Source organism: Baudoinia panamericana, assembly GCF_000338955.1.
Source record: "Baudoinia panamericana UAMH 10762 unplaced genomic scaffold BAUCOscaffold_3, whole genome shotgun sequence".
In the NCBI taxonomy this organism is placed as follows: Eukaryota; Fungi; Ascomycota; class Dothideomycetes; order Mycosphaerellales; family Teratosphaeriaceae; genus Baudoinia; species Baudoinia panamericana.
This window is the reverse complement of record NW_006911259.1, coordinates 510,135-534,638: the sequence shown is the minus strand read 5'-3', so window position 1 is coordinate 534,638 and position 24,504 is coordinate 510,135. Positions and strand designations below refer to the sequence as shown.

The 24,504-nt window shown below is 56.6% G+C and overlaps 14 protein-coding genes across 14 annotated transcripts; 8 read left to right on the top strand and 6 right to left on the bottom strand.

Annotated features, from left to right (window-relative positions):
- Nucleotides 1-135: 135 nt before the first annotated feature.
- Nucleotides 136-1,335, top strand: BAUCODRAFT_381035 (uncharacterized protein). The gene is made up of 2 exons (XM_007675766.1): nucleotides 136-324; nucleotides 384-1,335. Exons 1-2 carry the CDS (start codon nucleotides 276-278, stop codon nucleotides 1,184-1,186), a joined length of 852 nt encoding a protein of 283 aa, XP_007673956.1. The 5' UTR covers nucleotides 136-275; the 3' UTR covers nucleotides 1,187-1,335.
- On the bottom strand, nucleotides 1,336-3,766 carry BAUCODRAFT_381036 (uncharacterized protein). The gene has a single exon (XM_007675765.1). It carries the CDS (start codon nucleotides 3,540-3,542, stop codon nucleotides 1,485-1,487), a length of 2,058 nt encoding a protein of 685 aa, XP_007673955.1. The 5' UTR covers nucleotides 3,543-3,766; the 3' UTR covers nucleotides 1,336-1,484.
- A 311-nt stretch (nucleotides 3,767-4,077) lies between these two features.
- On the top strand, nucleotides 4,078-5,771 carry BAUCODRAFT_120112 (uncharacterized protein; the record flags this gene model as incomplete). The annotated part of the gene is made up of 3 exons (XM_007675764.1): nucleotides 4,078-4,132; nucleotides 4,189-4,319; nucleotides 4,374-5,771. 3 exons carry the CDS (start codon nucleotides 4,078-4,080, stop codon nucleotides 5,769-5,771), a joined length of 1,584 nt encoding a protein of 527 aa, XP_007673954.1.
- Nucleotides 5,772-5,910: 139 nt separating this feature from the next.
- On the bottom strand, nucleotides 5,911-10,073 carry BAUCODRAFT_137052 (uncharacterized protein; the record flags this gene model as incomplete). Its single annotated transcript, XM_007675763.1, has 2 exons — nucleotides 5,911-6,082; nucleotides 6,142-10,073. 2 exons carry the CDS (start codon nucleotides 10,071-10,073, stop codon nucleotides 5,911-5,913), a joined length of 4,104 nt encoding a protein of 1,367 aa, XP_007673953.1.
- Nucleotides 10,074-10,534: 461 nt separating this feature from the next.
- On the top strand, nucleotides 10,535-11,002 carry BAUCODRAFT_381039 (uncharacterized protein). The gene has a single exon (XM_007675762.1). It carries the CDS (start codon nucleotides 10,614-10,616, stop codon nucleotides 10,896-10,898), a length of 285 nt encoding a protein of 94 aa, XP_007673952.1. The 5' UTR covers nucleotides 10,535-10,613; the 3' UTR covers nucleotides 10,899-11,002.
- A 136-nt stretch (nucleotides 11,003-11,138) lies between these two features.
- BAUCODRAFT_145833 (uncharacterized protein) lies at nucleotides 11,139-11,849 on the top strand (the record flags this gene model as incomplete). Its single annotated transcript, XM_007675761.1, has 1 exon — nucleotides 11,139-11,849. The coding sequence occupies one exon, from the start codon at nucleotides 11,139-11,141 to the stop codon at nucleotides 11,847-11,849; it is 711 nt and encodes a 236-aa protein (XP_007673951.1).
- A 134-nt stretch (nucleotides 11,850-11,983) lies between these two features.
- Nucleotides 11,984-13,065, top strand: BAUCODRAFT_381041 (uncharacterized protein). Its single transcript, XM_007675760.1, has one exon. It carries the CDS (start codon nucleotides 12,118-12,120, stop codon nucleotides 12,832-12,834), a length of 717 nt encoding a protein of 238 aa, XP_007673950.1. The 5' UTR covers nucleotides 11,984-12,117; the 3' UTR covers nucleotides 12,835-13,065.
- Nucleotides 13,066-14,293: 1,228 nt separating this feature from the next.
- BAUCODRAFT_64704 (uncharacterized protein) lies at nucleotides 14,294-15,757 on the bottom strand (the record flags this gene model as incomplete). The annotated part of the gene is made up of 2 exons (XM_007675520.1): nucleotides 14,294-15,664; nucleotides 15,713-15,757. The coding sequence occupies 2 exons, from the start codon at nucleotides 15,755-15,757 to the stop codon at nucleotides 14,294-14,296; spliced, it is 1,416 nt and encodes a 471-aa protein (XP_007673710.1).
- Nucleotides 15,758-15,915: 158 nt separating this feature from the next.
- BAUCODRAFT_31076 (uncharacterized protein) lies at nucleotides 15,916-16,440 on the top strand. The gene has a single exon (XM_007675322.1). It carries the CDS (start codon nucleotides 15,965-15,967, stop codon nucleotides 16,151-16,153), a length of 189 nt encoding a protein of 62 aa, XP_007673512.1. The 5' UTR covers nucleotides 15,916-15,964; the 3' UTR covers nucleotides 16,154-16,440.
- A 1,018-nt stretch (nucleotides 16,441-17,458) lies between these two features.
- Nucleotides 17,459-19,390, bottom strand: BAUCODRAFT_84630 (uncharacterized protein; the record flags this gene model as incomplete). Its single annotated transcript, XM_007675605.1, has 2 exons — nucleotides 17,966-19,390; nucleotides 17,459-17,692 (listed from the first exon to the last, which is right to left on the bottom strand). Coding segments are annotated over exons 1-2 (1,329 nt in total), but the record flags the coding sequence as incomplete, so codon positions are not given.
- A 218-nt stretch (nucleotides 19,391-19,608) lies between these two features.
- On the top strand, nucleotides 19,609-19,944 carry BAUCODRAFT_380777 (uncharacterized protein). Its single transcript, XM_007675759.1, has one exon. It carries the CDS (start codon nucleotides 19,646-19,648, stop codon nucleotides 19,832-19,834), a length of 189 nt encoding a protein of 62 aa, XP_007673949.1. The 5' UTR covers nucleotides 19,609-19,645; the 3' UTR covers nucleotides 19,835-19,944.
- A 124-nt stretch (nucleotides 19,945-20,068) lies between these two features.
- Nucleotides 20,069-20,716, top strand: BAUCODRAFT_58250 (uncharacterized protein; the record flags this gene model as incomplete). Its single annotated transcript, XM_007675491.1, has 1 exon — nucleotides 20,069-20,716. A coding segment is annotated over one exon (648 nt), but the record flags the coding sequence as incomplete, so codon positions are not given.
- A 295-nt stretch (nucleotides 20,717-21,011) lies between these two features.
- Nucleotides 21,012-22,169, bottom strand: BAUCODRAFT_380762 (uncharacterized protein). The gene has a single exon (XM_007675758.1). The coding sequence runs from the start codon at nucleotides 21,865-21,867 to the stop codon at nucleotides 21,247-21,249; it is 621 nt and encodes a 206-aa protein (XP_007673948.1). The 5' UTR covers nucleotides 21,868-22,169; the 3' UTR covers nucleotides 21,012-21,246.
- On the bottom strand, nucleotides 22,170-24,204 carry BAUCODRAFT_380761 (uncharacterized protein). The gene is made up of 2 exons (XM_007675757.1): nucleotides 23,865-24,204; nucleotides 22,170-23,808 (listed from the first exon to the last, which is right to left on the bottom strand). Exons 1-2 carry the CDS (start codon nucleotides 23,962-23,964, stop codon nucleotides 22,472-22,474), a joined length of 1,437 nt encoding a protein of 478 aa, XP_007673947.1. The 5' UTR covers nucleotides 23,965-24,204; the 3' UTR covers nucleotides 22,170-22,471.
- Between the last annotated feature and the right edge of the window lie 300 nt (nucleotides 24,205-24,504).

Here is a 24,504-nt window from a genome sequence, read left to right as displayed (position 1 = left end):
TCATGAAGGGTATGCCATGTCAGGTAGGTTAGAAGTCATGGCAGTCATAATGCACAGCGCGAGTGAGCGGCTGTCACAAACACACACCTCACTAGCAAGCATACCCCGAATGTGTTCATGCAGGAAGGCGAGCTCATGCAGGTACCGCAAGCACCGTCATCCCCGCGTCACTATAATTACTACTCGTCAGACCAACCTCACGAGCATGCACTAAACAGCTACCACAACTGGCTGCATTCGAAGGCTTGTGGTCAACATCAAAGTTTTGAGACAACATGTCCGATACCAAGTCCATCCTCCTGTCCGGCGGCGCTCGAGGCATTGGTTCGTACATCATGCCCACCACATCATAAGACATCTGCTAATAAACCACTCTATTTCAGGCCGCTGCCTTGCCCGCCACTTCCTTGCAAGGGGCCACAAAGTCTTCATCCTCGACATTGACGAGCCCGAACTTAAGCACACCGTCGAAGTCCATCTCAAGCAATACCATCCTAATGTGTCCTACAAAATCTGCGACTTGACAAAAGTCGACGACATCAGATCAAGCGTGAAGCAAGCAGCCGAGTTCCTGGGCAACCGTATCGATGTTGTGATCAACAACGGCGGTATCGCCACCCCAACTTGGAAGGATGGCGCCACGATGGAGGACCCTGCCACAATGGACCAGTTTCAGATGTATCTTGATACCAACCTCCGCGCCCCCTTTGCTGTCGTGCAAGCCTCGATCCCATACATGAAGACCGCGGGTGGCAAATCCGGCAAGGAGACCCGAAAGGACTACGAAGCTCAGAAGGCCGAGCGTGGTCTTACCTCCACTGCCGGACCGTGCATCATCAACGTGTCGAGCTTCCGGTCGCAAATGTCAGATCCCAACCAGGAAGGCTACGCTGCGTCGAAAGCCGGGCAGAACGGACTTACGCACAGTATGGCCGTGTCGTGCTCGCAGTGGGGCATTCGAGTTAACAGTATCTCCCCCGGCCGCATCAAGGTCATGGCCGAGAGCAAGGAAGCGGATGAGAGTGGGCAGGGTCTCGAGTTTGACGACAAGGACTATGAGCAGCATGCTACGAACCGAGCGGGCAAGCCTGAGGATATCGCTGAGGCTGCTGAGTACTTGATCGGTGCGGGCTTCGTGACTGGGCAGGACATTACGGTTGATGGTGGAGCTGTGATCCAGAAATGACGCTCGGCGTCTGCTTCTGAGGTGATTCCCCGTCGGCGGAGAAGGGTCGAAGGGGTGGTGGTAGTGCCTTCTCAGCTCTAGACATGTGCACAGTATCTTGACAACATGCAGTTGTTGACGATGATGCCCTCGGCGCCCGTGATGTGCGGTAAATGCGCCCTTGAAGATTGGGAAGAAGGGCTGGGCTTGCTGCTCACCACTAGATCGCAAAATAACACATGGGCGCGCCAATGGCATCCTTTCGTACTTCGCCACTGACTCCGGCCAAAGTCATCTGATCGTGCACGAAGGAAACGATTTACCGCCCTTGCAATCGCTTCATCCGCTCCTCTGCCGCCCTAGCCCTCTTCTCCCTTTCGAGCTTCATGCGCATCTCATCAGTCATCCCCCTCGCCTCCTCCATCCTGCGCTCCTCAGCCGTCAACTGCGGTTTCTGCATAACGTGATCTTTACCGAGCTTCTTCTCCTTGCCAGCCTCTTGCGACCCTACATCTTCTCTACGAATACGCTCCATCTCCGCCTGCCGTCGCTGCTTCTCCGCCGCCTCGTCTGCGGCCCTTTCTTCTTTCTCGCGAGCGGTGCGCTTATCCACCTCTGCGTGGCTGAGCGGAGATGGTACACCAGCATCATCCCATTCCCATTTCTGCTCGCCGAGCTGCGAGCGGGCGAGACGGAAGGCATCACGTGTAGCCCTGTCACCCGCGATATCGAAGGCGGATTTGCCATCTTCGTTGCGCAAGGTGGGATTCGCACCGGCTTTGACGAGCAGTGCAGTCACGCACGCCGCCGCGTTCGATGCGGCCGCCAGGTGCAGCGGGGTTGGTGCATGATGATTATGCTCAGCTGGGTGGAATTGGAAGTTAGGGTCAAGTTTGCTCGACTGCAGGTATGACAGCATGGCAGGTGCTTTGGACCGCCGTATGAGCGCTTGCAACTGCGTGGTATGCATCGCTGCTTCTTCTTCCTGCTTTGATGGTTTCGCGGGCTTTGGCGTGCTTGGCTTGCCATTCGCCACACCGTTCGCCGCTCGGGCAGCCGCAGCCGCAGCTTCCTCAGCCTGCCTTTGAAGCGCAGCCTCATCGACAGTACTGACTTTGACGCGGGTCAATTCGACGAAAGCACGCATCAGCTCTGATTGTGTAGCGCGTCGTGTGCTAAACGGAAAGCCGCGCAGTCGAGCATCCTTAGCAGATAGGACTTGGTCCTCGTAAGGCCCAAACAGCGTTCGGCGATTGGTGCTGCCTGTTGCGCGGATGAAGAGGAGTTCAGCACTGTCAATCCAAGGTCGCCACTCTGATAGGAGATCCCGCACTTCCTGCGTCAAGGCGGCTTCATTGTATCGCCTGATACCAGCACCGGCAGAATGCGCGTTGCCCTTAGAATTGTCGTTCGCGGATTGCGAACCACCCTGCTTCCGCCTGGTAGTATAGCGGTGGAAGGTCTTATGTGCGAGTACGGTGGCCGCACGGTCCTCGATGCCAGCCTTCTTCGTCAGCTTTGGAGTCAGTGAGACGAGCATTGCTGCAAAATGCCCGCCACCTATCATGCAAAGAAAGTAATGCGGTCCAGACGCACTTGTGATCTTTGGTAACATGGACGACGGCAGTGGCACGCCGCCCTCGTCATCAGAAGTCTCTCGCTTCTGTGACTGGGATGGAGGAGGCTTCGGTGCCAGTTGTTTCCGCCAAAGCACCTCAACAAGCTTAGTCTCCTCATTTTGTTCGTCTGTAGTGAAGATGGCCCGATAAACACCAAGTGCGGTATTTGGAGGTAGTTTTGGAGACGTGAACCATAGCAATGGTGGCTTGCCCTGGCCTCGCTGCTTCTTTCGAGGCGCATCTTCCGCGTCGCCATCTGTAATCTTGGCCTGCCTTCTCAAGAGCGCGGTCAGTGTCGAGTCCTTCGTCTTGTTGCCAGAGAGCTCGTGCTCTTCGTCACTGTCGTCTTCCGAGTCTGACGAGTCAGAGCCGGATAGACTCTCATCGAGCTGGCCAATCAGTCGCTCGAAATCCGCCTCCCCAACGGGCGCCTTACCGCGCATTCTCTGCTTGAGATTGTAGCCATGAAGGTCGGAGCGGATATGACTCCGCTGTTCCTGGACGTGCGCGAATGTAAGGCTGCAAAGAGCGCATGAGGTCGCGGCCTTGGGTACCTCTTCCTGGGCGGCATCTAGACCGTTCAGCGATGGCGAAGCAGGCGAAGATGTCCGTTCAGGTGACGTAGAATCTGTATCAGAGGCCGCAGTATGCTGTAATTTTAGCTGCAGCGTATAGAGCAGCTCCTCCGGTAGGTCAAAGACGTATAGTTTCTGCTGCGCAAGCCGATCGGCGGGTTGTGTCTGTGCCCTTTGCGCCATGTCGTCTCTGCAATGATGTCGGCAACGCTGTGTCTTTATGTTTTACTCCAATACGAGAGTCTCTTCCAGTCACAACGTCGGATTAGAAACTGTTGTGTGAAGAAGAGGTATCGTCTAAATGTACGTCCATATACCTGGAAACGGAGCTAATGCGAGTCATACTCTATGCGCGCGTCAAGCACGATGACTTTCGAAGTTTCAAGGATGAAGATGCTTGGCTTCGACGCCACACTTCCAAGCTGCAATCCACCAAGAGCACCTTGATGGTATCACGTGAGCACTCTACTCATCACAACTCAATGTTCCAGCTGTTGCTGCTGGTCAGCATCAAACCATCTCCCCGACCTGGAGTCTCACTTTGTTGACTGTATCTTTGTTGTATGCATGCACGGTCTGCTCGCATTCCAGTGACGTCGCGACCGCGTGCAGACAATCTCTGCGGAAGTGACCAGCAACCTACGCCTGTAGCGCAGGTCGCATCCAACGACTGTCGAAGCTCAGGTGAAGAACATCCATCGAGCCGTGATCCTCTACGATGGGCCTATCAAATGACGAGCGAGGATGGGTTATGACCATATTGAGCGGTGTCGGTATGTCTTGAGCGCTTTCAATAAAATTTGGCTCGTCATGTCCTAATGTTACCCAGCGTGTGTCGTTGGAGCGTCCGTGATTTGCGTCGACATCATTGTTCGCCAGTTTCCTGGGCAAAGAAACTTCAGAATCCAGGACAGCGATACCTTTCTGTCCGTCTCGCTGAGTCTCAGCTTCGGAGTCATGGTAGACGCCCCCCCTCCCTTCCATATTCCAGATGCAACGCTCACAGTGCTTTAGCTCTACTCGGCACTCAACAAAATGCTACCGTCTGCGAAGAATTCTCTTCAAGCAGGTGGCTTCACGCCGAAGCAGGCGGCTTGGGTACTTGTGGCATGCTTTCTGGGCGGCGTGATAGGCATACAAGTCATCTCGCGAATATTACATAGCTTTATGCCTTCGCATGTCGTTGACTGCGAGCACACGCATGACGAGGAGCCTGCCAAAGAGGATGGTCATTCACATGAAAATGGCCATGCTCACGACCACTCAAACAACCATAAGCCGGAACGGTTACCTCCACCTTCGCGGAAAAGCTCTCTTCCAGGACACTTACACCGCGGGGACAGCGACTGGAGACCGTCTTCACGACGAAGCTCATATCTTGGACACATCAACCCTGCATCTTCCCTACCTAGCCGCGAAAACGGAACCGAGGCGTCACCCTCAAAGCGGCCTGGCATCGCAACACGTCCGTCACTCTCACAGCGACTGACGAGCAGCGTCAGGCAATTGACTTCCGGTCGGAACCCGTCTTCTAATTGCGGCGAAGATTGTTACGGTTATAGCGAGCCATGTGGACAAGACTGCTTCAAGACCATTAATGCTCGTGGTGGCTACAGAGCACCAAAGCGGCTGAGCAGCATGACCTCGAGACCTGCCTTAGGTAAGAGTGCTACTACGCAGAACCTGCCCACAACTACCGAGGAGACACCACTACTGCGCGATCTCCAGGAGGATTTACACACAAAACCCACTGTAGACCCACCCATGTTAGAAGTCGAGAACGGACTGGTGACGGCAGATCACCCGCAGAATGGGACTACCAACGAGCCAAGCATTAACGGCGACGCAAATGGCACCGCTGATCTGCACAAGACAACCACCAGCTCCAGCCAAAAGGTCTCCGGAGATGTCCACCATCACCACGTCCCTAGTAACGCCTTCCTCTCCATCGGCCTTCAAACGTCCATCGCCATTGCCCTGCACAAGCTCCCAGAGGGCTTCATCACCTACGCCACCAACCACGCGAACCCGAAACTTGGCGTCGCCGTGTTCCTCGCCCTCTTCATCCACAACATCACCGAAGGCTTCGCCATGGCCCTACCCCTCTACCTCGCCATCAATAGCCGGCTCCGCGCAATGCTCATTTCCTTCGTGCTGGGCGGGCTATCGCAACCTATTGGAGCCGGAGTTGCAGCGCTCTGGTTTAAGCTGGGGGACTGGAAGGGCGAAGGCTGGAAGCCGAGTGAGGGAGTTTATGGTGGGATGTTTGCGGTTACAGCGGGTATTATGGCGAGTGTCGCTTTACAACTGTTCAGTGAGAGCTTAGACCTGACGCATAGTCGGACGTTATGTATGATTGGAGCGTTTACTGGTATGGGGATTCTTGGAATTAGCAGCGCGTTGACTGCTTGAGTATAGTAATGAAATGGCCTGGACTAGCACTGTTTGACGCTTACGAACGCAATGAGTTACGGTTGGCAGCTCATAATGCACGACGTGGCGCTATCCATACAATTCGTACACGTAACGGATACTTCATACGTCTATCAGGTTACCGCCGTGAGCTCGCCATTTCACCATACCGTCCTCTTTCCCTCGTGGTATCGTACGCCTGCAACACGCGCGCCTGGCTCTCGTCGGTCTGCGAGAAAGCATATCCGCGCTGCTTACGCATGCGCTGTACTTGTCGCACTTTGCGGATGGCCTTCTGGAACTGCTCCATCCTACAAACCGACTGTTAGCAAACTCGGTCACAGATCGTGCATATATAATGTTTACGTACCTAGGCCTGTAATCCTGGATATTGTACTTCTGTATCTCCTGCACATGATGGTAACTCTGCGGGAAGTACATCCTCTTCGCATACTTCCATGCGAAATCTCGCGCCAAACACAACGCCGGCAGCACCACCAGGCTCATAAGCCAATAGTTAGGCGTGCTGAGCAAGACTGGTAGCACATTCTTATACTCGGTCGAGAAATGCAGCATCGGCGCCACCGTCGCATACACGGGTAAGAAGATGAACCAGATAGCCAACGAGCCGGGAATGGCGATGACGGTATACTTGGTCCAGATATTCGTCATTAGCGCCGCTTTACCCAACACCGTCACCAGCGCCGCAGTGTACAGTGCGGTACCCCAAACCCAATGCCCGGCCACTTTGCCGTTGGGAAGGACACCATCGTCCCACCAGATCAGCTCGCTGACGAAATAGAGTAGGAGCGAGTGGTAGAAGCCATTCGCGACCCAACTCCAGAAATTGTGCGTCTGGAAAAATGCACCCTTCTGACTGAGTTGGTAGAGCTGCGGGTAACGGTCTAGTAGTCGAGCGTTAACGAACTGGTCGAAGATGCCAAGCACGAAAGGCGGCATGGCGGTGAAGATGACGTTGAAGAAGGACAGCGTCCAGGACTCGTAGATCACTTGGCCGGAAAAGGCGTTCTGGAACGAATACCAGAATTGCGTAATAAAGAGCGCGGTGTTCTTGTAGTAAAAATACAAGATAACCTTGCTGATGCGTTGGTACGACCAGCTCCCATGGACAAGCAGGAGTTTCCGTAAGAAGCGGAACTGCGCGATGGAGACGTCAGCGCTGCGAGCCGCTTGCAGGCCTTCGACGCCGGAAATGCCGATGCCGATGTGCGCGGCTTGGATCATGGAGACATCATTGGCGCCGTCGCCGATGGCGAGCAGGATGGCTTTGAGGTGGCGCTTGACGAGTTTCACCACGAGCGCTTTTTGCAAGGGCGAGACGCGGCAGCAGATCACGGCTTTACACATGACGGCTAAGTCGAGGAAGAGCTTCTCGAGATCGCGCTCGAGGGCGTAGGTGAGGGATTTGCCGTCGATGACGAGCGCGAGGGTTTCCATTTCGATGTTGCCGGCGTGCTGGGAGCGGATGGCGTCGAGTTTCTTTTGCATGTTCGCTCGTGTGGCTTCGGCGTTGGCTTCGTTGATGATGAGTAACGTCATGTCTTCGCTTATCAGCTTGCAAGACATGCCGATGTTGATCGCCGTCTCTTGTCGGTCACCTGTCAGTACCCAGACTTTGATGCCGGCAGTCTGTAGAGTGTGTATGGTATCCGGCACGCCTTCCTGCAATTTGTCCTCAATTGCCGTCGCACCGAGGAGGGTGAAGTCGTGCTCAATGAGTTCGGCCGCTTTATCTAGCTCGTCCGCTCGATTGCCAGAAACAGTCGTGGCAGCGGTGTTGAAGACGTCCCACCATTCACGGAACTCCGCTTCGGGCACTTCTCGCATCGCCAGACACAGTGTCCGTAAACCTTCTGCCGCATACTCCTCCAAATGCAGTAGCGTCTTCTCCACCACTTCGTCCCGCTGGCCGAGCCGCTCAAGGATGACTGTATCCGCGCCCTTGCAATAGCATCTGATCTTCCCGTCCGGACATCGGTAGATGCAGCTCATGCGCTTTCTCGTGCTGTTGAACTCACACACAGCCAGCAGCTCGTAGTCATGCTCCTGCTGGCCATCAACAAGAATAGTCACCATCTTCGGCTTCCGCGCTACAAACTTGTACCCGAGTGTGACGGCGCCTTCGACTAGCGCGCCCTCGTCGGGTGAAGCGGCCTGGTACTTGATCATGCCCGGCTTCTCCGCATTCGTCTCCGGGATCACGGTGTGGCAGGTCGAGAGTAATGTGAGAAACTCCGCAATACCCGTGCCATTCCTGCCCTCAAGCCTATGCCGCTCCAGCGCCTTGAAATCATGAATCCCATGCGTCATCGCATCCTCTTCGTTGAGCACTCTTCGATCCTCGGGCACCTCATCCGCATACTGCAATCCTCCAATCGAACAAGCCCGGAACTCCATCATATTGCATGTCAGCGTCCCAGTCTTGTCGCTGAACACGTACTCCACCTGACCCAGCTCCTCCACCAAACTACTCGTGCGGCAATTTGCCGGCGTGTCAGTCTCGGCGTAGTAGATGTCGAGGTCTGAGCTAATGAGGAAGGCTTGGTAGTACTTGATGATCTCCACGGTAACGAAGAGGGAGATGGGCACTAAATTAGAATACAGAATCCAGTAGGTGAAGAAGTCGGCGAAGAACAAACCCGCTACGTTGGACTTGCCGTAGTCGAGGAACCAAAGGTTCTTCCCGACAGTGACGCGGACGGCGACGTCACCAGCGGAGGAGATGGCGGAGAGGGCTACGAGCACGCCTCCGAGCATCAGGATCTGCATGTTGACGCGCTTCTCCACATTTGTCCGCTTGATTGGTGTAGCGGTGGCGTTGCGCATGAGCTTCGTTTCGTGGCCAGTAAACACGACGACGCCGTGGACCCAGGGTGTGTTGCGCAGCGTGGCGCCACGGAGTAAGAGTTGATCAGGCGCGAGAGGTAGTTCTTTCTCTCCACCACCGGCCTGCATGGTCAGCGTAGCCTCGTAAGTGTACAGACTGCTGTTGGGTTGTTCGCTGCGAAGACGGCCGCCCAGGCGTGCGAGCTCGGCGGAGGAGACGAGAGATGAGGTCTCTGGAATGGCTTGTTTGATTTTGAGGTTGGTCTCCCCGTCGAGGTTGGCGGTCTCTATGTAGCACAAGCCTTCCGGTTCGGACGAAGCGAGCAAGACGAGATCAGCTGGGAACGATTCTTCGGACTCCACTCGGACGATGTCTCCGACTTTAATGTCAATCCATTTCACGTCTTCAAATCTAGTGCCTCGAAGCACACGTGCGGGACTTCCATTCAGTTGCGCATCCTGACTCCTCCGCCGTTGGTCTTCTACCAGCTCCTTGCCCGCCGACACCAACAGCACGATCCCGAGTGGGACAATAGTAGTGAAACGGTTGGTCGGACTGATGCCGGGTATCTGCTGGAGAATAGCGGTGAACAGAAAGAACAAGTTCGCGTACTTGCTGAACTGCTCGAACAAGAACTTCGGCACGAATGTAGCAATGTTGTACTTCGTCGTGCTGACATGGTTGTCAACATATTTGTTCGTCGCATTCGCCGGCGGGTTGTTGAGATGTATAATCCGCGGTCCAAGTGACGAGGGGTCCGGTTTCCGTCTTCCGATTCCGGGTAAGCCAAACTTGAAGGTTGCACCAGGTGTTCGTCTCGGTGGTGGGCCGCTCATCGCATCATTGACACTATCCACTCCCGCGCTGCCCACCCGCTCCGCCCTGGCTCCCGTCTCCGTGAGCGGCAGATCCATTTCCGAGTATTCCGGACCCATGCCGAGCATATTCTTAGCTTTGCCCACGATCCCGCCTCCCAGGCTCAAGATGCTATTTCGGCTCCTATGCTTGCTTTTGCCCCTGTTGAGCGGCAATCCGGGCACACTATCCTCGTCGATACCTCCTCCAGCAGCATAGTAGCCGCCTGCCATCGAGGCAGAGTCGGAAAATTGGTCATTGTCGATATCGGAGTAGCGCTGGTAGTTGTTTAGACCTGACGTTTGCGAGTAGCTCCTGCCTGCATCGCCAGGTCCAGGTGGTCGCAGACCTCCCGCTGCACTGGAAGCTGGCTGTCCGGGTCCTCCAGGTAAGCCGGCTGTTGATCGTGATCCAACAAAGTCATCGTGTGACTCGCTGATCCGCGGTTGCGGAACACTCGAGTCGGAGATGTTGTATGTACGTAGCATTTCCTCATCGGAAACTGGAGGCCGTTCGCCATCATGGTACACCGGACCATCGTCGTCATCGTCTTCCAAGCTTAGGAGGTTGTGACCATTCTGCTGTGGTCTACCTGCCATGTCGGGCAGGCCAGTGGGAGGCTTGCTGGCTGTTGCCCGCTATCTTCGCCTTTGGACCTCCATACGATATCATAAGATTATCCTCTCGAGCGGTGGTGGTGTTCGAAGAAGGTATGCAATGCTTGAAAAGTCACTGCCTCCTGCTCGTAGCGTACCTCCAGGCGCAAGCTCTCTGTTTCAGGCTGACGCTGGATGCTTGGTATGCGATCCCGAACGGAAGCGACGTCTTTGTTGCTTCACTCCCAGTAGTCCCCTTGTTCGTCTATTCAATTGATGGCTTAATCCTCTCCATCAACCTGCACTACACTCGCTTTTCTTCCCATGCCTTACTGCCTTCTGCTGTCCTCGCAACATGAAGCTGATGCGGTCCACAAACGTGGCTTAGCTCACTGAGACCCGCAATGCACGCGCACGCGCCGAGGCGGGTCCGGGGCCGTTTGGTGCCGGTAGAACTACGCTGTTACAACTTTACCGAGCTGACCTCTGCTCTTCACCACTCGCGCCCCACGTCCAGAAGGAATTGACTCGCCATCTGCAATCATGCAACGTTGCGTTGTGAGACCGTTAGGCGAGGCCTACAAGCTGCGTCAACAACAACGGCGAACATTCCTGGGCTTACAGCGTCCACCTCCACCACCGCCAGCGACTATGGGTTACTTAGTCGTTCAGGGTCTGGCGGTGGTGCTGACGGTAGACTATGCCATCGCCGTCGTTCGTGGGGAGCCAACCACAATCCGCGTAGTATGTCAATCGGCCGGCTTCTGGAATGATGCACCGGCGTTCGAGAGATTGCATGGCGATGGCGATGCACCGGGAAGTACTTAAACCAGAGACTTCGCTCGACATTATTCTCAGCACCCATGCCTTCCTAATTCGGGCATTTGGTTTTTAAATGGCGGGCTCTCAGGCGCTCAATATTAAGCTGCCGAGGAGCCCGGAAGCTTATCACACTTTATCCACCACCGCTGTTCGTTATATCAGAAGTTGTCCTTCGCCCTTTGCGCGTGCAACGTGCCTTTCACAGCTACAAATATGCTACAGTGTTTCCGAGACTCGCGATCAGCGATGTCGCAATCCTCTGCTTCTGGTATCGACTCGGCTGCCCAGACTCAACTATCTTCGAAAACGAGCACAAATCTACTCCACCTGCCAAACGAAGTGCTCCTCCAAGTCCTCCAGGAGATCGTCCCGGATCCACCCAAAGGCGAACACAGCGCTTTCGCAAGCCTGCTCCGTGACACAAATCACATTTCTCTCGAGTACCTCGAGTACATGCGGATCGCGGCGGTCAGTAAACGGTTCAGGCAGCTGGCTCGAGACGCTTTCTTCAACACCTATATGGCACTCTTGAGAATTTGTTTATACGCACCACTCGACGACGACCCAATCCGCCAAGCAGTGAAGCGGGACTCTCGTGTCGAAACATCTCTCGATCGTTATTCGATCTTCCGGACTCGGCTGCAGCGGCTGCATCTCCATATGGAAGTCTGGTGGACCGAGTACGTCCACGAAGGTGTCGAGCTGTTGAAATACGCGCTGCGCAAGTATCCTTCTTTGATGGAGGTGCAGCTTGATGTGACTATGATAGAGCTGAAGGAGGATGGAGCGGAGATTGCTTGTAAAATGTGGGAGGTCTTGTGTGCGTGGAGGAAACGGCGGCGCGCTAAAAGAAAGGTCAAGCTGGGGATGACGGTGTGGTTCGACGATAAGAGGCTGACTTACCATGCTTACGGCGCTGTCACGGTCAAGGACCTCCGGAAGCCTCGGAATGCTTGAATGCGGACGCTGTGTGCACGGCTGCGGAGGGCCACGAGATGCTTGAGACATGCTCATGAAGCCGATTCACAGCTCGAGTTGCGCCTGGTGGGCTTTCGCAACAAGGTGCAGCGATCGAGTCTGTCTATGCAGATCTGGTCGCAGCAATGCGTGCCGGAAGGCTTGTTACTATTGCGACAGGCTTCGGACTTATGTCTCCCATCACTACATGTAGTGGTTGCCATGCTTACTCTATAGAGAGGAGGGAAGCGGCGGGCTCGCGCTTGGGATGTGGCAAAGGTTGCACGATTGGAGAAACCGTACGCCTAAAGTTGGGATGAGGAGGGTGGATACGGAGATGAGGGTCAGCTTCTTTGATCGAAAGCTTAAGTACGACAAGGATGGTGTGTTCACAGATGCTGACGGTGAGTGGCGCGGAGTTCATGGTGGTGAGCTTGCTGGGTACATGATGCCTGCTCTGCAGATACAACCGCCGCTTTCCAAGGGCCTCAGTCTCAGGACGATTGCTCAACTCCGTGAGATATCAGAGCAGGAAGGCAGCGAGGACGGGCTTGTACAGCAAGAAGACACGCTCGAACTCGAGATCGGAGGTGGCAGAGAGGCGGTTACACTGGACAGGCTAACGCGATGCTTGGATTCCGATCGCAGAATCCACGACCCTTCTAAATTGACGGCTTCTAGAATGCACGATCGCAGTTATCGTCACGGATGCAAAACTTGCGCCGCGTTACGCAACGTCCTGCCATCACTGCCGACTGGTCAGCACATAAGCAACACCGTACGATATGCATTGCACGACTCACATACATCATCCGTTGGACCGAGCTGCTTCCCGAACGAGAACGTCGATCTCAGCAGCGACCTGCTCGTGCCTGCGGAGGGTCTCCCAAGCATCGTGATCGAAGTCCCGCTTGATGCCGATCCTTTTGAAGTTGTCGTCCAACGACTGATGGACGGCAGCGGCGCGCTTCAATTTTATGCTTGATGCAGTATGGAGGCGGAGGTTGGCGACCGTTAGGGGAGTATGATACGAGGTGACGACTTCGTCGACGTTGACACCGACGGTTGCTTTGGGGCCGGAGGTTGCTACGTCTTGTGGTGGAGGAGCGTGAAGATTGCTGTGGTTGACAGAGCATCCACATTTCGCGTGGGTCGTGCTATGACGGCTAGGTTAAGGGGGAACTAGGGAAGAAAACGCTGGGCCAGGCACCTACTTGATAAAGGACGAGGACATGTTAGATGAAGATCTGAGGGGAGTTTTGATGGGGGAATTGTGGCGAGTACAATGAAGAGGTAGTGATGGACATGACGAAGGGAGTGGCCATGCGAGGTAGGAGAAGCGTGTACTTATGCTGCAGATCTAACGAGCCGTTCTCACTTACTACAGGCAACAAGCGCCCACACCCGTATGCGTTGGCGTAATGCGAAGATGAGAACTCACAACAGCCGTTGCGAGATCCTGTATGTTACCGGGTAGAATGATGGATGCGAGAGCCGGTAACAAATGGAGGCGAGTTTCTTGGTTCGCGTATGCACAGCACGCAACAATTCGGGCAAGCCGATAGGCGCGAATGCGAAGTTTCTGGTTCGCATCGCAGCATGGCGGATAATCCCGCCAGATCTTGTTATCCTTGGGCGAAGACTGCTCCGCAAAAATTGGTCGGGCCGTAGCGACAACCGACCGCTAGACGGTGCGACTCTGGCCAGGACTAGAGATGGTTTTCTAACGTATCACGGACGTTGAGCGCCACAGCAATGCGTGATTGATGTTGTTGGGTTGTTGCGATATAGATATCTATATAGCGTCTCGCTTCAAGCATCGAGGAGCGGCGGAGGCGGCTATACCCGCATTGTGCATGCCATTAAGGCAAATGGTTCGCATCGCATCGGACTCAGGAAGAGCTATTTGATCACCGGGACCGTCAACGTGCACATATCAAGGGTAATTGCATGGCGCAGTCGCGAGGCTGAGGCTAAGAGACCGTTTTGGTCAAGGGCCTGGTGATCCCATGCCATCGTGGTTCGTTGCTGATGGCTAGTCTGAGTGAGTATGGCTTGTCGCACGGCCGAAACGCCCCTCGGCTAAGGACAGGTAGGCGTGTCTCGAGAGCAACACTTGCGCGGTGAAAGGGCCATGATAAGAGCTGTGCTCGGTTCCGCCGTGGTAGTCGTCTTGGAAGAAACGGGCGCGGGTTGTGTATGTGCAAGGCGAGTTCGCCATAGCGCGGAGAAGGCCCGCGTTCTTCAGCGTCAAGAACGCTTTGATTCCTGTTACCGCTCCTGTAATGGCAGCCCGCCGGCCCGTTCGAAGTCGGCCACCCGTAACTCCACACCGCACCGTCCCATAAAACGTGCCTCCAGACCCAACATGTCCATAGACAAATGCAAGCCCCTCCCAACTCCCCGCGCCACGAATGCCAATCCCCCATCCATTAGCAACGCCATCACGCACTCCCACTACTCTGCTGCATCGGCATCCCGGGCCTCTCCCCGCCCCCTCCCCCCGGCTGCGTCTGTGTCGGACTCCCCGCCTCCCCACCGCCCCTCTTCTTCTCCTTCTTCGCCCACCGCAACCCACAAGCATTACACAACGTCTTCGGCCCCTTGGGCCCCTTCCTCCACTCCGGCGAATCCAACGTCCCGCAATCCGCACACACGTACTCATCCGCGACCTTCAATTTCTTCTTCTCGGATTTCCTCCCACCGTCCCGATCGCGGTCGAGCAGGATGGCTATCCCTGCGTCTCCGCGGATGAGGGCGGGGGAGGTGTCGCCGGTGGAGATGCCGTGGCTGCGTTCGCCGTCTCGGTAGCGGAGGCCGGTGAGGAGTTCGATGGATTCCAAGTGGGTGGATGAGGCTTCGTAACGGGACATTTTGTCCGCGATACTGTCTGGTTTCTGCGCGCTTAGGGCGGAGTCGAGGTTCTGCCGGGTCAAGGCTGTGTTGGAGATGGAGGGTTTGGCGGGCGGTGGCATGCCTTGGTAGTTGGGCTCTGACAGAGGGCCGGGTGTTTCCGAAGTGCCTGTTTCGCGCGACAGGCCTTGCGATTCCGTGGGTGTGCCGCCAGTCTGTGAGGCGGACACTTCGCGGTAGAGTCGATCTTGCTCCGCGTTCTCCTCGTGCTCCTCGCGCTTCAGCTCCTCCACCCGCTTCATCAACCGCTCGTTCTCGATCTTGTGCTCGAGAAAGCTGTCCAGTAACGCCGCGTTCTTCGTCGGGTACGGTCGCGCCATCATGAAGAAACCCCTGCACATCCCTCCCGGCTGATTGCCCTGCGTCGAGGACGCATTGTATCCTTGCGGCACAGAAGGCGGGTCGGGAGAGATGTGCGGATGTCCATCGCATTCGAAGATCATGTACGTCCCGTCGTCCTTCTTGAAGCGGTAGAAGAAGCGCAAGCTATTCCCACTCGCGATGCTCTCGTTGAACTCGCGCATGAAGATGCCGCTGTCATCCGGGTGCACGTACTCGCCTATAAACTTACCCACAAGCGTATGACTCTCGTACCCCGTGATCGTCTTGCACGAAGGACTCACATACAAGATCCTCCCGTCCGGCGTGAGGATGTGCAGAAAGTCCTTCAACTCCTCGATAATCCTCTGACTCCAATTCCGCCTCTTCGTAAACTCGGTCAACGTCGAAGTCCCCTGCGGCGCCGGCATGCCAAACCCCGTGGGCAGCGGTCCAGCACCGACCCCCGTCATCTTCTCACCATACGTATTATTCGACTCAGGCGGAGGCGCGGAAGAAGTCACCACCTCCCCTCCCCCTCCTCCATCCCCATCACCACTCGACCCACCACCGCCACCCATCATCTGATCCTGCTGTTGCTGCTGCGGCTGCTGCGGCTGTCCGCCCATCACAAAACTTCCATCCCCCCCCTGCGACAGATCCAGATCCAAGTCCATCGGCAACGACATATCCATCCCCAACCCAACCATCCCATTCCCATCCCCACCCGCCCCACCAAGAAACGACGCTAAATCGGTATCGCCCACGCCGCCGCCCAACGCACCTCCCGTGCCCAGACTCAGACTCCCTCCCGGACCACCACTGAACGAGTTATACGCCGCCGCGCTCGCGGTCGGAATGGCGTTATGATGATTGTAGGAGACATGATTCCCCCGCCCATTCCCACTCGCATTCCCACCCCCACCGCCAAGGTCGACGCTCCCATTCCCACGGTGATTGAGATGGCCATACCCCTGCTGCCCATGCGCGTGCCCTTGGCTGGCGTGCTGATGCTGCAGCGGCAAACCGCCGTGGTAGGCGCCGGCCATCGGCGGTTTGGCAGGGAATCATAAGTCTCGATCGGGAGGCCGCGATTCGTTAGGGCTCGGCTCCGGGTTTTACCAGGCGTGTGGGTAGGCTCGATCCGGAGGGAAAGGAGAGGCTTGTCCTTCCTGATCGCGCGATCAGCGTGTACGATTCGGTTGTCCTCGCCCGAAGCCTTGCAGCAATCGTGAGTGGCGATCAGCGATGGTGCAACGGAGGGTTAGTCCGAGACGCCGACCGATCGCAGCCGGCGTTGGCCGAAGGAGGGTCGGGTTTGAGGAGGCACGATCACATGTTTTTGGCCGCTTTGGTGCTGTGTGCTGACTACACATCTCTACGTGGTGGCATCCAAGGTCAAAATAAGGCGAAGTGGTGTGATTAACTCTCCGTCCGCACTTTACAAGTCAATATTAGTAAGGTACGGAAAGCGCCAACAAGCAGATCCGTGATTATATGCTGGGCAGCGTTCACTGGAGGGAGCGGAAGTGAGAGACCTGGGAAGGCGGGAAAGGTGATACAGGTCATTGTACATTACGTTCACAGGGCGAGCCGTGAGGCCATGAACAAGCCATCAAGTCAGCTCAGCTCAGCTCAGCTCACATATCCAAGTCCTCCTCTATCCATTGCCCAAGAAGCAACACCCGCTAAACAAAAGGGTATCTTCGATGCAAGCAAGTAAAGCAAGCAAGCAAGCAGAAATACGCCTTGCTTTCCCATCCCACGCTATGCAAGTTCCACTGAAGCACAAAAGCAACCGATTCCACCGTCCTTCTGCATCCTCGCCGCCGGCTAGCTGACAGACCATTTGCTGTTGCTGCACCTCCACTAGGTCAGCTGAAAAGGCCGCGCCAGTCGCGCAGCGGGTCGGGAAGCTGAAGCTCCAATCGAAGTTTCAGCCAAGTATAAGCCGGAGTCCAAGCGGAAGAACACGTATGGCCGGGCTCGGATCCAGGCGCTGGCTTGAGAATGCGCGATCAAGCCATATTACCAATATCCAACATGCCCTCCGGCTTCATACCACCCCCCAACCCCTGCTCCCTCACCATCCCACCACTCCCAACTCCCATACCACTTCCCACCCCACCCCCGCTCGAACTCAACTGCGCCTCCATCTTCTGCCCCATCGTCATGCCATCCCTCGGCCTCGTTCCCCTCGCCGCCGCCACCCCCACCACGCTCGTAACAGACAACTTCCGATCGATCTTCCCCAACGCCCCCGGCCTCGTCACCAACCCTTCCTCCTCCTCCGCATCATCATCGCCAACAGGGATAGCGATCCAGCGTCTCACCACCTCCGCATCTTTCTCCAAGATCTCGGGGTCGTTGTGCCCCGCGACCTCAATCCCGCCCTCCCTTATCACCTGCACCATAGCCCGCGTGTTAAGTTCGAGTATGCGTTCCGGTTCCTCGGCTTTGGTGAGCCGGAGCGCGATCCAGGGGAATAAGATGCCGAAGTCGGATTGGTTGAAGTGTTGGGACATGCCGACGTAGAACATATGCGGGCCCGGGGTGCGCTTCGCCTCCCCGTTCGTACTGCCGCGGTCCGGACTGACTTTGTTCCCACTCGTCTGCGTGGTGGCAGCAGTAAGCGACGAAGACTTGATCGAGGATTTCGTGGTAGTGGAGAAGGAACTATGACTAGCCTCTCGCGTAAGCGTCTGCTGCGGCGAATTCCGCGACATCGACGCCGACAAGCTGGACGCGTATCCCGAGTCGGACGCCGGAGAGGGTGCTCTCAACCGCGCAAAAGCCGGTAACAACTGCCCCTTCGCCCGCGTAAGTCGCGGAGCGATGGAAGGCCGTCTCGAGAGCGAAGGTTTCGCCACGATCGCTTTATTGACGTTGAGATTATCATGCCAATTCTGAAACGCCTCCGACAGGACGGAGAGGATATTCGCGCCGTTTGGTCCTCCTACCGCGTAGGAAGGTAAGGGGCGATCCCATAGAAACCGCTGTGCCGGGGACTTGAGGGGGAGACACCACATATCCAGTAACAGTGTCGTGCTCTCGGGTACGATTTGTTGGATAATCGCCGCGTCCGGCCGTGGGGTGATAAGCGCCCATCCATCGGATTCGGTCCGGTCTTTGTAGTAGAAAATACTCTTCAACAACTGCACGGTCGTCGCCGCGCCGAAGGAATGACCCGCCCACGTCACTTTGCCGGGGCGGTGGATGTCCATCTTATCCGCAAACTGCCACAACACCTCCATCCGCTCGCGTCGTAGGCGTGAGGTATTACTGTCCAGATTCTCGATATTGTGGCCTCTATCAATCTTCACGAGCGCTTCGTACGCCATCGCCATCTCCCAACACCGAATCCGCAGCTGCTTATCGCGGGCGGCGTAGACGGCGTCGGTGACGGGTTCGTGTGGAATCCTGACCGGGGGGACAATATGCGCTTCGGAGGTTGCGGTGGCGCGCACGTATTGAATCGGACTACTCCCGTCTCGGTGATCGAGCGCTATGACGATCATCCCATTGCTCGCCAAATCTCCGCAGATCTGACTATACGCGTTCCGTGACCCGGCCAAGCCGTGACTGAACACCGTCACCGGCCATCTCCCATTACTCGTCGGCGCATCCAGAAGCTTCGCGTTGCGGTGCGCCGGCAGCTTAATCCAGTATAGTTGCTGCGGGACATAACTCAATGCGCCGGCGACTTTCTGGTTACAGCCGATGAACTTGGCGAAGCTGGAGATGGTTGCGCGTTGGGGTTGCGGGATCCAGCGGACGGGGCGGTCGACTTCGGCGTTGGGGGGCCGTTGGCAGGGGTAGAAGATGCGGAAGGCGATGGTGGGTTGGGAGTCGTCGGGGGCGTCGCAGGGGGAGGGGAGGTCGGCGGCGGGGATCTCGACGTCGACGGTGCCGACTGCGTAGGGGCCGCGGTAGGGGGGGAAGAATTTGATGGGGTTCCAGCCGGTCCACCATGAAGCCATTGATTGAGAGGATGGCGGTGGAGGGGTGGAGGGCGGAGGGGAGAAGTTGGTTGGAAGTGGTTGTGCGTCTGGCTATGAAAGTTGTGGTATCGATGTACCTTTGCCTGCGCCTTACGACGCCTTTCACGAGCTGCGGCTGTGTCCTGCGCTAGTCTCTTAAGGCTCCTGAGGCACCAATTGACATGTGAAACCCGCCGTAAATAGATCCCTGCCAAATGTGAAGCAGAAGTTGTAGTGTTCGGAAGAAGCGAAGGTGCGTTAGAAATGTACGAAGGCAACAACGATTGTGAGTGAGTGAGTGAAGCGCTGTAAGTTGTTGCCGCAAGAGCGAGGAACGGGCAGGTGGTCTCGTGCCCCAACTCTACTTCATGCGCTAACAGTCGATCGAATTTTCGGGTGACGTTGAAACACTTCGCTAGCGCGCTGGAACAGGCAAGCGGAGCCATCCCGTGCCTTCCCGCGGCTTGCATTGCCGGCTGTTGGCGCTAGCCTCCGATACCTCGTTTTGGCACGTGAATATGCATGGTGGTTTCGCAAGAGGAAGGAGCGGGCAAGTGAGTGCGTAATTGGAAAAGTACACAGAGTATGTCTGTGGGGTGCTTGTATTGTCTGAAGGAACGCAGACAAAGGAACGCCACCGCTGATGGGCACTACGATCGAGCTTCCACTGCCTGGAATGCGCGCCATGCCAAGCCAACCCATCGGTCCTGGGCATTGCGCGTGCCGATGTCTCATGTGCCACGGCAACCTCACACGCTGTTCTGCGTTTGTTAGATCGGTCACGTCTTATAATGCATGCATATACCTGTGTCACACGTGCTCACGTGGACCTAGTGGAAGAGGCAGATCACATACATATAGCGTAGAGTAGCAGCCTAAGGCACTCACATCCTCCACCTCCACCTCCACCTCCTCCACCCTTCCGACCAAAACACCAGTATCCCCTCCTACACCATCCATATGCCTCTACCGTGACTTCCATCCCCCTCAACAATGGCAACAACAACCCTCCCCTCCCTCCTTCGCCCCACCACCTCCCGCGCCCTCCACCTCCGCATCACCCCCCGCCCCTCCACCCTCGGCGAAACCCGCGAAATCCTGCGCCTCGTCTCCCAATTCGGCGAAATCGAATACTTCAAAAACCTGAAATACGACGTCCTCACGCACCCACAAGCGATGTTGGTCATCTTCCGGGAGGAGAGTGCGGCGCGGGAGTGTTTCAAGAAGAGTCCGATCCGGTTTCGGATGGGCCGGGCAGTGACACCAGCACCAGCACCAGCACCAGCATCAGCACCAATGACGCAGAGGGGTGGAGATGGTGCGGAGGGAGAGGGGAAGGAGGGAGAGGGGAAAGACGGGACGGCGATGGCAGAGGATGGGTGGCGGATGTTTCAAATCACCAACCGCATGGCCCGCGTTCACTTCCGCGATAAGATCAACGCGATGGAATGTCATGGTAGTTTCGCGGTTGATACCAAAACCGCGGCGCAGCAGGATTTGAAGGATCGCGTGCCGGCGGTGGGGCTGAGTGATTTGAACTTCCGTAAGGCGGAGAAGCCGTGGGGGGTGGCGAGGAGGCAGAGGGAGCGGGATGCGGCGTTCAATGGGAGTGGGAGGAGGAGGTCGTTGATGGAGGTTTATGAGGAGGCTTGGGGGAAGGGTGGGAGTAGGGTGGGGAGGTCGCATGGTGCTGGCGCGGGTGCAGGTGCGGGTTGAGTGTGACCACTGATTATCAAAGGGATGATTCGCCAGATGTCGCAAGGGGGTATTCGCACGCTTCCCGCTGGGGACCCTGACCACTACCTCCGCTCCCTCGCACGGACAGCAGGAGAATCGCAATCGACATACCACTCCCCTCATCTACGCCCCCAATTACCCGCAATGCCAGTCCTTACATAACCGCTCCAACTCACACCCCCTCGGCCGAAATCCGAACCCCAACCCGCCACCCTCCGCCTCCGCCCACGGACCTCTCCCACTCCGACTCCTAAGCTCGACCACACAACACTGCTCCCTTCCCAACCTTCCCCTCACGCCCAACGACTTCTCCAGCTGGCTTCCGGTAACCTTCATCAACACCTGCCACGCCCGTCCATGGCCCCGTCGCTCCTCCCAAATTCTCGCCGGACAACCTCCAACACAGATCTAATCCCGCACGCGGCACGATATCCGTCCCGTCCCGGAAATTAGGCGGTGCGGCATTTCGTGCAGCAGCGTGCAGAAGAGGGTTTGCGCGGTTGAAGGTGTGGTGGGGGTGTGGAGGTTGAGGAGGGTTTCGTAGGCCCCGCCCGCTGGGGAGCGCTAGGGCTAGGGCGTAGGTGTGCGGATGCATAAATCTCCAGCGAATGAGCGTTTGCGAGGCGGGGAGGCCGAGGAGGAAGAAGAGGGTGCTGAAGGTTGTTATGACTCGGGTGGAGATGGAGGGTGGTACGCTTTCGAGCTCCCGAGCGTACCGCAACGTCCGTGTTGGAGGGGAGTTCCCACCGGATCACCACGGTTTCCCGTCGGACAGGGCGCGCATCCGAGCCCAATACCGCGGAGACGAGGAAGGGATGCCGGCGGAGAGGGAGAGTACGGCTTGTTGCGCCATTCCCAGGACGTCGTGGCTTCCGGCTCGTAAGCCGCGGTGGTGGGTGTCCGGGGCGGGCGCGCTCCATCTGATCGTGCAGTGCGAGTGCTGGCTCGCTGAAGTCGAAGTCGCAGGTGCGGGACCCCGGTTTCGATGTGCTGACTGCTTGGTCGATTGTTGGTGGGGGGGCCGGAACAGGGGTTGTACAGGTTTGGAGATCGTGTCGCTGTGGCATCATCCCGCGCGTCGAAGGTCTTTTCCGCTCCCACGACGATGACTGGCGGTTCTCGGCTTGTCGTGAGCTGCCGGTGCGTGAGGCGGCGTCATAGAAAGCGGAGCCGCGTTCGCATCGGAAGACATCGAAGGCAACTTAGGTTGCTGTCGTCGGTGATGAAGGCGGATTTGTGGCAGATGCTGTACTGTCTGATGGGATATGTTCGATTGATGGCACAGTGGTCCTGTGGTCAGGAAGACGCCCAGACAGGACAGGGCGAGATGGCTCCCGTATATGCCTCGCGATGTGCGTTGATACGCTCCATTCCGAGTTGGGTATGATTGAAAGCTTGTGTAAAGGTGGTAAGCAGTCACTGCTTCATGACGTTGAGGACGCAAGAGGTACATGTACGAGGGAGGAGGGGCCGGGTAGAGGTCAATTGCACCACATCACCGCGTTGAATGGACCCTCGCGCCGGCGTGATGATTGTGGAAGACAGTTACAATCGAGTGATGGTAAGTGGAAGAGTCACTCACTCTCGCCGCCTCTAGTCTTCTGTTTTGTCCGTCTTTCGTTCAGCAACACGCATCAGATATGTATACGTCGAAATCATAGTATGGGTCATCCTTCACCCCCACCCCCAAACACTCCACCAACATCTCACAACTCCCTCCCCTTCCCCTTCCCATCCCTCCCCTTCCCCATCCACCCCTGGCCCCTCCTCATCCTCTACCTCCCCACCAAACCCATCACCCGACGACGCTCCACCCCAATCATCAACCCCCCGCTCTACTCCCTCCTCCAACACCCTCAACCCCAACCCCACCATCCGCTCCCGGAAATCTTCCCGCTCACCCGCATAGCCCTCCCGCAATGGCATCTCGACCACGACTCTCGCGTGCTCGTGGTCGCGAGAGAGGTGGTAAGCTATCGTTTGGACGAGTAAGCGTGGGTGATCGGGGGAGTAGATGGGGTCCGCGGCTAGGATCAGGGAGAATGAGTGTGAAGGGTATCGCCGCTGGCACTGCTGCTCTTCTCGTTGTGGTTGTCGCTGCTGCTGCTGCCGCTGCCCGTCCAAGTCCGAGTCCGAGTTCAAGTCCGAGTTCAAGTCCGAGTCAAAGAGAGAAGAAGAGGAGGAGGAAGAAGGACACGTAAACTCCAATCCACCAGGGTCCTCCCAATCCAACACCCCAACCTCAGCCCGCCCGCCACGCCTCGATACCATCGCGGCATTTTCACGGATATTGCGCTCCAGATTCGGCACAATGGCTGGTAAATCCGTGAGCAGGACTTTGGCTTGCAGGACGGCGGCGGCGGCTAAGCCTACGAGTCCCGTTCCGGAGCCGAGTTCCAGTACCCGCGCGTCTGGATCGAGAAGACACGGGAGGCTGTTGCTGTCGCGGAGTCTGCAGAGCCGTTTCGCGAGTAAGTGGGATGAAGCCCAGGTTTTCAGACCGAGGTTGTCGGCGGTTAGGGCTGGTTCGTGGAGGGTGATTTCTACCACCTCGTCCTCCTCAACCTCTTCTGAATCCATTCCAGACACAGCAAGTCGTTCTTCGACTATACCCACGCCGGTGTTATTCCTCCCGCTGGTCGTCATAGGTGGATGTAATGGGATCACGAACGTCCTACTAAACCCGCCCATCCCCGCCCTTCCACTCCGCTCACTCAAACGCTTTGCCGCCGTCTCCCACATCCGCTCTTTCTCCTCGTCATCGTCGATCCATGTCAAGGGGCTGGAAATGATGCGGGTGAGGTATTGCGCTAGCGCTACGCTTTCGCTTTTGACGATGATCTTGCGTCTCTTCCTGGTTTGGAGAGGCGTGGAGGTTCCGCTCAAGGGTGTTCGCGGGGTGCCGGTACGCGGGGTGGTGTCCCATGATGAAGGTTCAGAGCGTAGATCGTCGAGAGTGGCGAGGAGAGTGCTGGCGGAGGGTTTGGTGTAGAGTTGGGGGAGGTCGAGGACTGTGGATGCGGTCAGTAAGACTCTCTATTGACATTGTTCAGCTCCGTGCATATACCATCCAGTATTTGATCTTCTCCATCTTCCAAGCGTAAGTCTGCAATAGTACGACGAGATGTATCGTCTGCCATCAATCCATAACTCATCGCTTCGTGCATTTTGGCGGGTTGGGTGAAGATGCGAGCTCCAGCCGGATTAACACCGAGCTAACTCCGGCCATCTTTGTCGAAAGCGACGCCATCATCCGCAAAGCAATTTGATTAGCTCAATCAATATTGCGCCGCTCACTCCAACACCCCCTTAAACCCATCATAAGCGGCATTCAAATCAAACTGCAGCTCCCTCGCCTGCTCCGCACTCAATTCCTCCGCCGCCCGCATCTGGTTCAACGTAATCAGCCATTGAACAATCTTCCCCTTATTCTCAAAATCCCGATCCGTGACTTTATTCACCGCTTGGATGATCTCCACCAAGATAGGGTGTAGTGTGTCCTTTGAGAGCATGTTCATGCGGATGGCATCGAAGAGGGTGATGAAGTTTTCTGAAGCAGAGACGATATATGTCGCTGCGGGTGCTGTTGTGGAAGCGGGGGCGTTGAAGGAGGCGGAGGCGGTGGAGAGGGGGCGATTGTGGTGGTGATGGGTGTGTGCCGGTGTGTTCTCCACGGTGGCGGGGAGGCCGATGCGGAGGCGTTCGCT

What these genes read in the sequence shown, in the direction of transcription:
- BAUCODRAFT_381036 (XM_007675765.1), bottom strand. Translation starts at nt 3,542, where the DNA reads ATGGCGCAAAGGGCACAGACACAACCCGCCGATCGGCTTGCGCAGCAG.
- BAUCODRAFT_31076 (XM_007675322.1), top strand. Translation starts at nt 15,965, where the DNA reads ATGATTCCCCCGCCCATTCCCACTCGCATTCCCACCCCCACCGCCAAG.
- BAUCODRAFT_381035 (XM_007675766.1), top strand. Translation starts at nt 276, where the DNA reads ATGTCCGATACCAAGTCCATCCTCCTGTCCGGCGGCGCTCGAGGCATT. An exon ending in CGGCGGCGCTCGAGGCATTG is followed by an intron (nt 325 to 383) that starts GTTCGTACATCA and finishes ACTCTATTTCAG; the next exon opens with GCCGCTGCCTTGCCCGCCAC.
- BAUCODRAFT_380777 (XM_007675759.1), top strand. Translation starts at nt 19,646, where the DNA reads ATGTCTGTGGGGTGCTTGTATTGTCTGAAGGAACGCAGACAAAGGAAC.
- BAUCODRAFT_380762 (XM_007675758.1), bottom strand. Translation starts at nt 21,867, where the DNA reads ATGATGCCACAGCGACACGATCTCCAAACCTGTACAACCCCTGTTCCG.
- BAUCODRAFT_381041 (XM_007675760.1), top strand. Translation starts at nt 12,118, where the DNA reads ATGTGGCAAAGGTTGCACGATTGGAGAAACCGTACGCCTAAAGTTGGG.
- BAUCODRAFT_380761 (XM_007675757.1), bottom strand. Translation starts at nt 23,964, where the DNA reads ATGCACGAAGCGATGAGTTATGGATTGATGGCAGACGATACATCTCGT. An exon ending in AGAAGATCAAATACTGGATG is followed by an intron (nt 23,809 to 23,864) that starts GTATATGCACGG and finishes CCGCATCCACAG; the next exon opens with TCCTCGACCTCCCCCAACTC.
- BAUCODRAFT_381039 (XM_007675762.1), top strand. Translation starts at nt 10,614, where the DNA reads ATGCAACGTTGCGTTGTGAGACCGTTAGGCGAGGCCTACAAGCTGCGT.